The 13692-nt window shown below is 40.0% G+C and overlaps 1 protein-coding gene across 3 annotated transcripts in view; it reads left to right on the top strand.

Moving 5' to 3' along the window:
* Positions 1-12096, top strand: part of CREB1 (cAMP responsive element binding protein 1) — a 39734-nt gene extending 27638 nt beyond the window's left edge. For 2 of the 3 annotated variants that reach the window (XM_053982202.1, XM_053982203.1), the window contains 3 exons: positions 939-1121; positions 2557-2707; positions 5644-12096. In XM_053982202.1, coding sequence (XP_053838177.1) covers positions 939-1121; positions 2557-2707; positions 5644-5788 — 479 coding nt within the window. In that variant the 3' untranslated portion in view covers positions 5789-12096. Of the gene's footprint in view, positions 1-12; positions 63-938; positions 1122-2556; positions 2708-5643 lie in introns of those variants that run through there. The other variant, XM_053982205.1, reaches the window with a different exon arrangement.
* Positions 12097-13692: the final 1596 nt, after the last annotated feature.

Below are 13692 nucleotides of genomic sequence, written 5' to 3'. Positions count from 1 at the left end.
GAAGAATGATTGAGGATATGGCCTTAAAGATAAGACACATCCTGTCTCACACTAACCATACAGTAAGAGACATATACAACACATACAAAAGGGACAAAGAACTACAAACTACTACTGTTTACATCTGTCTCTTAAAATCTCTTTAAAATTTTGTATCTTTGTTTATTCCTTAAACCCTTTGCTTTGTACCCTGCTTAATTTTATTGAAATGGATGTGGTTGATTCTGATTCCTGTTACAACTGTACAGTAACTGCATGTGCAGACACTTGAGATTTTGGTATGTCTGTATATAGGAACACAGTGGAATTCTGTGAGTCACAAAAAGGGCAATGTCTCAGTATACCTGCATGACAGGATTGAAGGAAAGAAAGGAAAAAACCAACAAAGCTAAGACTGCCTGAACCAACCTGTACCTTTGTGAATGATAAAACAGCTAGGAAGGGTCTCAGGAAGTTGTAGAGAAGTGGGGACACAATCACAAGGAGAAAAAAAAGCCAAATCAAGAAGAAAGTGAAACACAAGATGGATAGCATAGCAGCAGAGGAGATTGAAGGGCATAAAGCACAGAAGATGAGAGGAATTTCAGATGAGAAGAAAAACTAAGGACTGAGAAAAATACCTAAACCAACCAAGAAGAAAATCTTAACGAATTAAAAAGTATTTGCTGGGGGTGGATTGTAACTCTTCCATGCGATTCTGTTTTATTAGAGAAACTAATTTGTATTTTAGGCTGTAGGTTTTGGACCTCACAAACATTTGAAAACTTACCTTTCAAAGGATGATTTCTTTCATGTACATTGAAGCCACGTGTCTTATTTGGGGGTGTGTAAGGGTTCAAAGGATTTAGCTTCAGTATTCTTCCATACCTAGGTTTAATACTGTAAGTTAATGAATGAATGATTGTCTAAAATGCTGGGTTGATTTTTTTTGTCTGCAGTTGCCATCACCCAAGGAGGAGCAATACAGTTGTCTAACAATGGCACAGATGGAGTACAAGGTCTCCAGACATTGACCATGACCAATGCAGCTGCAACCCAACCTGGCACCACCATTTTACAATATGCACAGACCACAGACGGACAGCAGATACTTGTACCCAGCAACCAAGTTGTTGTACAAGGTGAGAAAGTTCACAGCTAGTCATTCCGTGTAACATTTTCTCTGTGCAGATAGAAGTTGCCAGCCTGACTCCTTCAAATGTGTCAGGAAACAGAATTAACAGCTTTGGCACAGATAAGTCCATAAAATTGCTGAAATTCTGGACAAAGCTATTTGTCATTTTTTTTTTGAAGCCTTTCCCTTTAGATTGGTAAAACTGTGGATATTTGAGGTTTAATATATTTATTTTTGCTTTTCCATGCTGTGTTTCCTGCATTTTGTCCACAGAATTTTTTAATATGTTCTGCAAAAACGAATACCACTTTAGAGTTCTGAGTTCTCCCATACGTGCAACAATAGGAAATTCAAAGCAAGCATTAAGATAGGTGAGAAGGATGTTTGATTCTTTCTAAAGGGACACTTTAATTTATTAGTAATTTTCCCCCTTTTTCAATTGCAAGTCATCATTTCTTCCTACTGTGACTTTTATAACTAGTCACTGAGTGAGTGACTCAATCTGTGCGTCTTGGAATCATAGAACAATTTAGCAGAGTGCCTTAAGTGATCATTTGGTCTAGCCCTCAACTTGGCAGAGCTACTTTTGCTTAGAGTAAGTTGTGGGGACCTATTGTATCAAAATACATACTTTGGTTTTTTAAAAATTGAAGAGTATTACAAAAATTTTTACTGAAAATAACAGAAATGTACCCCTGCTTCTGTGACTGTAAAGGAGTTGATTTGAAAATTATCCAGTGAAGAGTTTACCAGGTATCAGTAAAAATGCATAGCAGAGAAGAGTACTCTTGTTGCATTATCTTTGGCTTTTTGTGTTCTTAAGGACATATGATTTCTTTAGGTGGTGGTGTGGTTTTTCATGAGCTCAGGCAAAACTATCACAGTCCTAAGATTAAAATTAATAAAATAAAAGAAAGCCAAGACCTTGCTCATTCTAGAGAAGCAATAGAGTGCACTATCCATCTGTTGTGGGAGTAAATGCTACATTTTTACCCTTTTTTTTTTTCTATGTTAGATACTTACACATGCAATTCCTCCTTTTCCAGACAGACATTTGGAGCATAGCTAGAAATAGTGACCCCATCCCTCTCTAGAAATGCTAGAACTGCCCAAAAACCAGAGCAGTACAAAGAAATGCAATACAGGAGAAAGAAGCACAGCTATACCGCAAGACAAATCAAGTTAGCAAGCACAGGTGAAGAATTCCTCAGCAGGACTGCCCAAAACCTTGCATACATGAATAAACGGAGCCTGAGGTAGCAGGGATGAGCCAGATGATGGCTGTCCCTCCTAAGCTGTGGCCCAGGCTGCACGCTTAGAGAGATGGCTGGGTCACAGAGTGTTAGGGAGATGACAGGTTAGAGAGATGAGTAGGTGCTCTCCACGGCACGTGTGACAGCGCTGTCAGCAGGCTGATGCCGTGTTCCCGCGTGTCCCTGCAGCTGCCTCAGGAGACGTGCAGACCTACCAGATCCGCACGGCGCCGACCAGCACCATCGCACCAGGAGTAGTCATGGCGTCCTCCCCAGCGCTCCCGACGCAGCCGGCAGAGGAGGCTGCGCGCAAGAGAGAAGTGCGGCTGATGAAGAACAGGCACGTACATTCACATGACTTTTATTGCCCAGTCAGCTCTGCACAGGCCTAGAGTGTCAAACACTAAGAGTGCTGATCTTTCTTAGCCATGTTATGAAATGCTTTACGAAGAATTTGCCTTTATTTAAAGATGCAAAGCAGAAATGCACATCTGCTAATGCTGTGTGTTGCAACTGTGAAACCTTGAGTAAAGTGTCAGACTCATTCTGTGAGGTGTGTGAATTTGGTTGTTGCAGTAAGGAGAAAAGTAGCTGGTGAGATGCTTGTATGACTGCAGGTACATTCTTACAAACACCAAGATGAGTTGCTTTTTTTTGAGTTGCTACATTCATGTGGTTTACTTTGCTGGATTCTCTCCCTTAGCCTTGCTGCTGGCCCACGAGTGCTCTTTGTGAGTACTTGATTGTCTCACTTGTTCTTTTAGCTGCTTTGCGTTTTCTCCTCCAGGGGCAGAAAGGCTCAGGCAAAGGCTAAATGAGCAGCTATTCCTTTTGACTGAAGTCCTGTACAGCCAGTAGTGGCAGTAGAGGGGCTAAAAGAAAGGTAAAGACTTGATCCTGTAGGATCCAGTGTGTGTGAGGAGGAGCAGCTAAGCTTAGAGGTAGGAGTGGGTGGAAGTAGCAAAGGAAGGGAGCTGTAGAGAGAAGTTGAGCAGGATGCTCCTGAAGTTTGTTGCTGTGGGAGTGGGAAGGGGCCGGCCTGAACTGGCCCATCACGCCAAGCTTGAGCTCTTACCCAGGGCCACAGATTGGATCCTGTGTGTTACACTGTGACACTGAGAACCCAGTGCTTCCCACCCTTATAAGCAGGGGAAGCCCCCTGAAAACCTTGTTAACTTCATCTATCAGTCTGAAAAAACTGATGTTGTGCAGGTTCATTTATTTTCTGTAGGTTGCTGTGCTGTGAACTTAATGGAAACTTACTTGAGCAGACCCAGTGCTTATACAAGGGGCTTTAATGAGGTAAATAATGCTGAACAGCAGAGGTCACTTTTTTTAGAGGTTTTTGTACAGAATGTCACCGATCTTCCTTTTTATATAGTTTTCTCATACCAGTGAATAGTGGATATCACTCTTTCAGGCTCTGCATTTGAAAAAAAATTAATTAGAATCACAGAATACCCTCATTTAGTCATCAGTCTTATTCCAGTAAAAGAAAGCTTTTGTGTTTGTGAAAGCCAAGAAAAACAATGGGGAATTACCCCACTAGAGTTAAATTGACAGCTTTTGCAACAGTATCATGTTGCATGTGGTGCTTTTAGCCTCTCTGGTTAATAGATATTTGCAAATCTAAGCTCCATAGCAAAGTGGGGAAAAGGGATACAGAGGCAGATGGTAAGGTGGTACTTACTGGAGGATTATAGTGTAAATATTCATAGATATTATTGTGCAAATTTTCTGTATAAATTTTGCATTTTTAAAGGTCTGTTGTAATTCAGTAAAATTCTGGTTGTTCATAATGAACAACTAGCACACACAGACTTGAGGTGGCTTAATATGCACAGCCTAAGGGGGAAAAAAATCACAAAAAGAAAATGTTGTCACCCAAGGAGACTTGTTAGTAGTTTGCACTGGGAGGCACTTCCTGATCCCCTAGTACTTAATCTTTTGGTAACAGCCCAAAATTACTTAAATTCTAAATGTTACACATGATTTACTGAAGCACTGCAGGCATGTGAAATTGTATTTTTGTGAGTGACAAATGGATATCTGAGTCCTTTCAGGGCTTACAGGCTATGGTTTCTTCATCCTCTCTCATTTGTGGAGCTGAATTTCAGAAATTACTTTAGAGGCTTCTTATCAGTTAGGTCCTGGAATGCATTCTGGTTTTACAGCTACTATTTATCTAATAAGGGGAGGAACTGGGTTCTGATTTGTCCTCTCATTTCCCAGAAATGTGACTGTTTCACCAGTCTGTGTAGTGTTTGCAATGAAGGGGCACACAGACTCTTGTTTTTGAAGCTATTCTGCTTTTTACCTAAAGGTTTAGGGCAAGTAAGTGTTTATTTCCCTGTGCCTGCAGAGTGCTGCTTGGACAAGTGGCACTGCAGGAGGAGGGCCCTCTGCCTGGGTTCCCATCTGCCTGTGGCATTTAGCCCTGTGCTTACTTTGCAAAGAAATAGAATGTTGCTTCCATTCTATTGCTGTGCAGGGTAGTTCTGCCTTGGTGTTCCTGCCTTCAGGATGCTCAGCAGCACATTAATACCTTCTGGTATTTTTCACTGGTGTTCTTGGTATGTTACCAAGTTACCTACAGGCAGCTCACTCTTTACAAGCAAGACTTAAAAGTTTGACTATCTTGAGGTCTGTTTTTGGCATAGCTGACAGGGACTAAAGAAGTACACGGTTCCTACTGTTTATCTTGTGATATTTTTTGACTTTTATTTTTATTTGAGTCATTAATAGTATCATTGCAGTGATGCAGACATCATTATTAAAATGAAAGCATTGCTCAAGAGCAAATACATGAATGCTCGAGATACAGCACTTTTTTACACCTGTTGATCATCTTGTTGGACTGCAGCAAAGGGAAAAGATAAAGACTGTAAAAAGAATAATAGATGATAATAAAGTCAAATTATTGCAGCAGCATTCTACTCAGCCTAAAGGCTCCCATGTGAATTCTGCGAGCAAAATTTTATCACTGATTAGGATCCTTTGCTCACCAAAATAATAATAATAATAATAATAACAAGAATAATGTTATTGGTGCTGTCTTACTGGGATCTGTATGTTGGAATGATATGTGGATCTTGAGTGAGTGTGATTTGTGAGGAGCAGTTGGAACAAACTCAGTGTTTTTCCTCACTTGCATTTCTTAGCAATACCTCCATATTTTGAAAATGGCAGACTAGTAAAGGTCTGCCTGAAAGCAGTTAGGTAGCCCATGTCTGCAAATGATTGTTCTGGATTTGAATGGCCTTTTTTGCTTTGCAGAGAGGCAGCACGTGAATGTCGCAGGAAGAAAAAGGAGTATGTGAAATGTCTAGAAAATCGAGTGGCTGTGCTTGAAAACCAAAACAAGACACTGATTGAGGAGTTGAAAGCACTTAAGGACCTTTACTGCCACAAATCAGATTAATTTTGGATTCTCATTTTCACTTGTCCAGGTGGGATAGAGACTGGTTCTGGCTATACCCAGAAAGACAAAGTAAACTTTTTATTTTCTAAACATTTCTTTTTTTCTATGCGCAAAACTGCCTGAAGCAACTACAGAATATACTTCATCTGTGCTTTGCATCAAACTGTGAATGTTCAAGTACTTGCCTCCACTTCTCCCCTTACAAGATGAATTTCATCATCAATCTCAGCGTGAAGAAGAAGAACAGACTTCTCTCTCGTCTCCCGATCCTCTTCAGGGAGTAAGAGTGGTCACTCGGGAAGTTACTGTGGGGAGGGTCCTTTTGTAAAGATGTCAAGAATTTGTGCTGAGCTCTTTCCGTTGCCTTAGAGACAGAGCCACCCCAGCCTCTTGGTCCAGAGAACGGTGGGCTGCACAGGTGGAGCCTGCATGGTACGTTGAAGAAGCAATGGTTGCCACATTGGTTTCACACGTTCATGCTGAACTGTACAAATACACGGCTGAGCAGCACGCCAGACGAAGGGCGCTTCACTGTCACGTTGTTGGTGTGGATAACAGCCCTTTCTCAAACTAGCCCAGGATGGGGGTTTGATTTGCAATCTGTATTAAGCCTTCCTGGACTAGTAAAACCATCTCCATACTTCAGAAACAAATACATTGAAATGAGCTTCACTGGTCAGTTGTTGATTCTCATAGCTTATGTGTGCAAGTGCATTCAGCATTCTGAATGCACAGAAAACAGACACCAATTTCAGAGGATATAGGTTGGGAAATTATATTTGGATGGGAAAGAAAATTTTTTAAAAAGATGCAATCGTGATGTTCTCTAAACAGTCATAAACAGGGGTAGCATGTTAAAGCACTACCTTTTTGTATGCAGAACAACTAAGCAGTTGAAGCATAGCCAACTCCACTTAAGTACTCCCTGAAGACAGTATGGTCTGTGTCCCAAGTCCTCTCAAGCAATGAGGTTATTTTTATTTCCCTACCACTGTCCTATGCAATGGAAATTATTGTACTCAATAGAAATATCAGCCTGGTTTACTAAATTATTTTTTGAACTTTGAGACTGCCTTCTATACATAAATTAGGTTGCAGTATAACAACTACTAGGACAACCTCAAATATTAAAGAAGACTTCAAACATAAATATTCCAACTCCTGCTTTGAAAGTGAAAATACTGATTATTTGAACCTGGCCAGATTAGCCAAACTCTTAATTTATTTGGGGTATTTTTTCTTGGAAAGGGTCAGATTTACTGAGTAATCTATTCCTGCAACTAAAATTACTTACGTGCCTCAGATGTTTGCAAGATGAGGTTTTTTTTCTGTGCACTGAGGAACTGTAGTCTTTCCCAGATTTATGGTGTTAAAAAAGGTAGTTCATATTTAAAAAACCCTCTGTAGTAAGCATTAGGACTTCAAAAGAATCATGCTCAAAAAGAACCAAAAAAGAACATCAAGAAGTTGTCAAAAAGAATGTGTCCAAAAGAATCATGTGCATTTTGTGTACTGGCCCTCTGAAGCCAGTCTCTCACTGTGTTAACTTGGGTCATTTGATGGAATAAGTTTACTTTGGGCTTCTGGTCAAACTTTTATGTATAGAAACGTATGGATAAGGCCTTGCCTAGCAGAGTATTAGCTAATATATTTTCCCGTTCTCTCAATATCTTTTTAAGATAAATTTCACACACAGGCTTCTAAAAGATTATACAATCAGGGTGACGTTATAAGGAAAATACTTGGAAAATTCTGGGCAGTTGAGTCTCAAACACCTAAGCAGTATTAAAAGTTCTAGATTTCTCATTTGAAGGGGCATTCAGTTTCCAAGAGACTTAATTTAAAAGGAGCAGGGTTAAACAGCATTATTGTTACATCTAGAGTTACCAAGAATTTCAAATTACACTTGTATTTCAAGAAAATAACATAAGTATCGGAAATATGAAATAATTCACTTTCACAAGTTTTGTGGGAGTTTATAAATGGTCTATTTTTATCTGCCATAGAGAGTTGATTTTTATGTTTTTATTTAATGGGAGATGAATCTATTAGTTTAGCAGTGCAAATTTAAAGAAGACCCTAAGTTCTTAGCAGTGCTTATATAAAAAATATCTGATTCTTAAAATCAGCAAATACAAATACATAAGACGGTTACATTTTCCAGAACGAGTACTGAAGTAGAAATGTTGATAATACAGGAGTCATTCTTGTAAAGCATGAAGCTCATGGTGGCCTCATTTGCAATTACATGGAATGGTTCCTCCAGCTTTGAGAAACACAGAAAACGCTGCATATGCCCACATTAAGGCTGTTTCTTTTGTAGAACATCTGTTTGCAAAAAATGTGAGGTTTTGCTGTGAACCTGAGCAAGGCAAGCTGTGAGAGCTGTGTGTAGGTGGTAATGAACACTGTCCAGTGCTTGCTAATAATCACTGGGCACAAAGCCTGGGGGCTGAATGGGCATGGGAGCCTAAAACAGTGCCCAGGTGGGGTTCTCCTAATACACGGTTTGTGCAAATTTGTGTGGCAGTGAGAGGAGAGCTGTATTGCTCGTTTGTCTGTGTGTGGTCTGCAAGTGGCCTGTAGTGGTTTTAGTCTAGACCTCATTAGCAAATAAAGTTTCACTAAGAAAAGGAATGTAATTCAAAGTACATAGGGGTCTGCAAGAATCTTTATTTTTATTTATGCTGCACTGAGGATTACGGGACACAAATTTATTTAATGAAAATTATAGATTACAATAACAAAAAATGTATTAGACCAATTACAGGGCTGGCTAGGCTACCCATACATGCTTTACTATTCATATTGACCCAGAAAGGGAAAGAATATGACACAGGAATCCGTTCCTATGTTATTTACCAAGTAGTGAGGTTGGGGTGATAAGCTTCTATAAACTAAGGCCATTTGGAAGTAGGATGGAAATGATGCTGACAAGGGGGAGGGAGGATGAGTTTTATATCTCACGGTTGTGAGTTTTCAAGAACTGATAGACTCTTTTACCTGAAGAGAGGGTTAGAAAGGGCTAGATCTGTTACGTTCATAATAAACAAGAATTGGTTTGAAATATAATTTTTGTAATGTCATTATTTTGCAAAACAACAGCACCAATCAGGCAGTTAAGATATTGTCAGAGGTGCTCTTTTAATTTAGATATTCTTGGAAAATACATATGTATAATATATGTACATATATATATATACACACAGTATATAATCTACAGCTCTGAGAGCTTTTAAGTCAGGAATGCTGAGTATTATAGTATATGGAGGTCAGAAAAAGAATTTTTACTTTTCTGTGTGTGTGGATGTGTGTGTGGGTGTGTGTGGGTGTGTGTGAAAGCTTCCCCTCACCCCAGTAGCTCTGGGCTGCATTATTCTAGCTCTTAATTACTGATTTGTTTTGTGCTGTCTCTCAGTTATCCATTTTCAAGAATTTTATTTCATCTTTTGTGGCTTTTGTGAAGTTTGTTTTTTATTGATGAAGATTTTTGAAATTATGTAAACAATTGTTTTACAACCACCACCACCCAGAGTAATTCACTTCTGTGCTTTTTCTCTTTGGCAGCTATATATCAAAAGCAAAATATTTGGAAAGGTTGTTAAGGTGTTATTTTCTAAAGGAACCACTGGTAAGACTTCTGTTTTCCTCCTGGGGTAGTGGTGATGCATTCTCTTAGGCAGCAATTTCACCAGCACTGGGTAGTTGCCGGCACCGTTGTTTGTATCCGAAAGCACAATTTTAGCCTGTTGTGCTCATCAGGACTGCTCAGACACCTGTAGTTCTGGCTAGCCTGGAGTTGGCATTTGCATTGGAGATCACTGTCTTCTCTGGTACTTGTACATTGGTCAGAAAATTGGTGGGGTGTTTGGAATCATTAAGAGGCTCAGGAAAAAAAAAAATTAATAAGGAAAAACAGCCCTGATAGTTTCTGACCTAAATTTGTACCACAGGTTGCTTTTTTTAAATCTGGGCTTCCAGTAAACTGCAGCAGCAAGTAGTCATCTGTTAGTGAAAACTGGCACCTGCTTTTTTTTTTTTTTTTTTGGTTTTTTCATTTATGGCAGTCAGTATTTTTTGTGGTTTAAAGACAAGTAGTCCACCCATCAAAGCAAGTTCAATATCAGTGGTTGCAAATCTATGACAGTTCATAGAGAATTTAATTGATTTTCTAAGACCTTGTTTTTATTGTAATTTTTTTACCCTGGAGCCTGGTTAGTGATGTAATATTTGCCAATGATCCAACCAAAAGGTCATGTATTTATTTTTGTTACACTATGTTCTTTGTAAATGTCTAATTAAAATGTGCACTTTTAAAGAAAAAAAAAAACAAGAAACAAAACACAGAGAAAAAAAAATTAAGGTAAATTTGGTTTGCTTGAGAAGATTTCTGGCATAATTGTTGTGATCCTGCTGCCTGCACACAATTCACTCCTCCACAGCAGTTGACTCCTTGGCTAATTGAACTTGCAGATCAGCACCTGGTGCCCAGCAGGCATTGCTTCAGAAGGGCAGGAGAGCTGAAGGCGCAAGAATCAAGTGTGTGGTGTCTTGGAGCAATATGTAGAGGATGGATGTGAAATTATTTTTAGAGTAGAACTAGTTCAGTGATCCCATGTGGGAAAGAGAGGTTAATTTGGAAGGAAAGCTGAACTATTTTTCAGCCACTTTATTCCCCCCCTTTTCTTAATTCAAGATTTGTCTGCGGATTTTACAAGCTGCATTCCAAGAAAATAAATCAAAAGGCTTTCCAATAATTTGACACCAGGAAGTAAAGGTACATTGACAATGTATCACCTTGCTTGAAAAGAAAAGCACAGCACAACCACCTTTCTTTTGCAGGAATGATGATAATTTAACTATAACCCTGAAGTCTGTCGTTGTGAGCAGGTTTTAAAAAGCATACAGTACATTGATGGTTCTCTGTCATCAACTGGGAACTTGTTTTTCTGAGCTGTGTAATTTGCTAGCTGTAAAAGACACTGATTTTACAAAAGCCTGAATGTATCCTGAAGCTCAGTTGGTCTGGAAGGAGCCAGACTGGTGAAGAGAGGGTGCTGAAATCCACCTTCTGTGTGCTTGTGACAGGTTCAGGTCTGTGGATAGATAGACTTAAGTGTGTGAATCTTTGGGAAAAGGGACCAGATCCAGGTGGTGTAAAGAGGGTTTGCATTTCAAGTGTTTTGCCTTGGAATGTGTTTTTAAAATGTATTTAAGCTGTGGCCTGCAGAGAGATGTGCTTGGGCTAGTTGGCATAGCACAAATTGAAGTGACCTGTTTGTTTTCTGGCACTGCAAGTGCAGGTTTGTGACTTGCTCTGTACTGAGTTCAGGGCTCGCTTTCTGTGGGAGAGGCAGGAGCAGTCAGCTGTCCTCAGGAGCTGTGTGCTGGCAGGGAAGGGCCAGGGACAGGCTGGAATGACCCATGGCTGGCACACTCCATAAGCTGAGCATTCACGGCACTCAGGACTCGAGCAGTTCACTCAGCCTCAGCTGCATATTCCTCTAAATTAGGGGGTAGCTGAGTGAGAGCATGGGGATGGCAGACCTTGAGCCAGTTGCTTATGTAGAAATGGCCACTCTTAAGATCTAAGGATGTTTGGGTGCTCTCCACAAGATGTGTTTTATCCAGGTGCCACTCCATTTTTTGTGTGTTTAATTACATTTATTTATATTAAAACATTAATTTTAAAACGTTCTACAACTTCAAGTTTATATGAGATTTGAAACTGTGCTGCTTATAATGGACTTCTTGGGATGGGAACAGGACAAGAAGAGGTGCTAGTTGGCAGCCAGCCCCTCCGCAGACTTTTTTCCACAGATTGGTCATTCACTTCAGAAATTAGTTGTTTCCACTCTGGATTTATAATTTGAAATTGTTTTGAAACAATGTTTTTCAGGGAAGCTTCCAGAGCGAGGGTTATTATTCTCCCTTTGTAGTGTAAGCTGGGAAGAGTATGTTCACCTCATCTGCATTTCTGATTCTTTACCCAAACCATGTCAGCACAGAATAGGCTATTTGAGCTTGACTCCCACATACTTGTGGAAGTTAAAAGACTAAATGAAAATCCATCATTGGGGGAAAATAAAGGCTTTTTTACATCTCCCCAAAAATATAGAAACATCCCTCTTGTGTTCTTTTTTTTTTGTTTGTTTTTTTTTGTTTTTTTTGTGCTTTATCTGTGTTTAAAAAAAAATTGTACTGGGTTATAATGCATTTTATTAACACTATGTACATATTAGCTACTTTGTGTTTCAGAATGGTAGTAATTGCTTTGTATATTAAAGTGATTCTTGTGAATTTGTGAATTATTGTCATAAAGAAGTGCTTTTTCTTACTGTAACCTTTGTGGTATAAACTGTCATACTCCCTTTTTACACAAACATTTATGTGCAGTCACATAAACATGCTTTAAAAAACTACAAAGTCTCTTTTTTGAGCAGGGTGTTCCATTTACACTAATTTAATTTAGTGGCAAATGGTAGCTGGAAGAATATGGGAAAAGGCATATTTTGAGCAGTCTGTGGTATCATCTCAATCTGTGCCCTGCCCTGAGTATTCATAAAGTATTCTCCCCAAAGAGAAGACTTTTTTAAATCTTAATTGAATTAGATTAGTTAGAGGTTAAGTCCTGAAAAACAAAGTTTCTCTTCCTCCTGACATTTTTAAATCTGTTTTCCAGTACCCATTCTGATGGCAGTTCTGTTGTTTAATAATGTTTGAAAGGCTTATGCCTTTCACAGTTTAAATATGCTTCATGTCTCACTTTTAAGTATTCCTGTAAACCATGTACTACTGGTCTTCAGAACAGAACAGAAACAGAAGGCAGCAAACACTGCAAGGATCACAGCCCTATTATGTAATCTGCAAGTCTGGGTCCAAACACTGGGATGGAAGCCAGGAGAATAAATTCAGCACTGAGGTAAACACACCTCCATTGAAATCAAAGGGAAGCAGTAAGGTCAACTCATTACAGCTGGGATTTCCTGGTTTTTATAATGCCATTCATGTTCTTGCTCAGAAAAACCTACAGTAATGAGAGAGAATCCCAAACAGGGTTAGTCCCTGAGATAAAAATGCAGTTTGGCTTGAATTTTGCACTGAAAAGAACTGGGTAGCACAGATCCCTGTGTAGTCAGCTATGTATCTTAGTATCAGTCAAACATTACCTTGGCTGCAATTACATTTCACAAAAGTTTGTTCTCTTGCACATGTTTCAGAGACGGTTTCTCAGTGTCACAGCGTGGTTGTGTCTTGCCTGGTCACTTCCCTGTGGCTTGGACCCACTCCCTAGAGCAGGTGAATTTCTCAGGAGACTATTTGTGCATTGCCCCACTACTCGGGGATGCATGCCAAACACATCCTTATACAGATGAGCTCAGATCACCTGTTACAAAACAGGATCAGTGCAATGGAACCACCCAAAGGAGTGGGATTCTCTAGTGCGGGGATGAACAGGGTGACAGAAAGTGCTCGGGCAGGGTGTTGGTATAATTGCCAGATTGCTAGCAAGAACTGTTGTCGTGCATCATCTCATACTAGAGCAGGAGCTCCCGTGGGACCCATGGGTTGGGACACCCGAGTTTGCAGGTGTCACTGCAGAGGCTGCTCCCTCACCAGCAGTTACACCTCTGCTACTTGTCCTGCACGCCTGGCGTGATTCACTTGTGGCCTGACTCATCCTGACCTCTCCCTGAAGCTAAGTGTGATGGGAATACAAAACACTTGTGAAGCCAGCCTGGGACAACAGAAGGCAGCACTCACTGCCTGGTGCACGTGGGTGTCAGCACTGCCCAGGGGGGATGGACTGCAGGTTTCAGCTGAGCTACATTCTCACATGCCTGCTCCTAAACACTGTAGCTTTAAATGCAACCACAACTGACATGCACATGGTTGTGGCCTAA

This window comes from Vidua macroura, chromosome 7 (assembly GCF_024509145.1).
Source record: "Vidua macroura isolate BioBank_ID:100142 chromosome 7, ASM2450914v1, whole genome shotgun sequence".
Lineage (NCBI taxonomy): Eukaryota > Metazoa > Chordata > Aves > Passeriformes > Viduidae > Vidua > Vidua macroura.
This window is presented reverse-complemented; position numbering and strand designations above follow the sequence as displayed.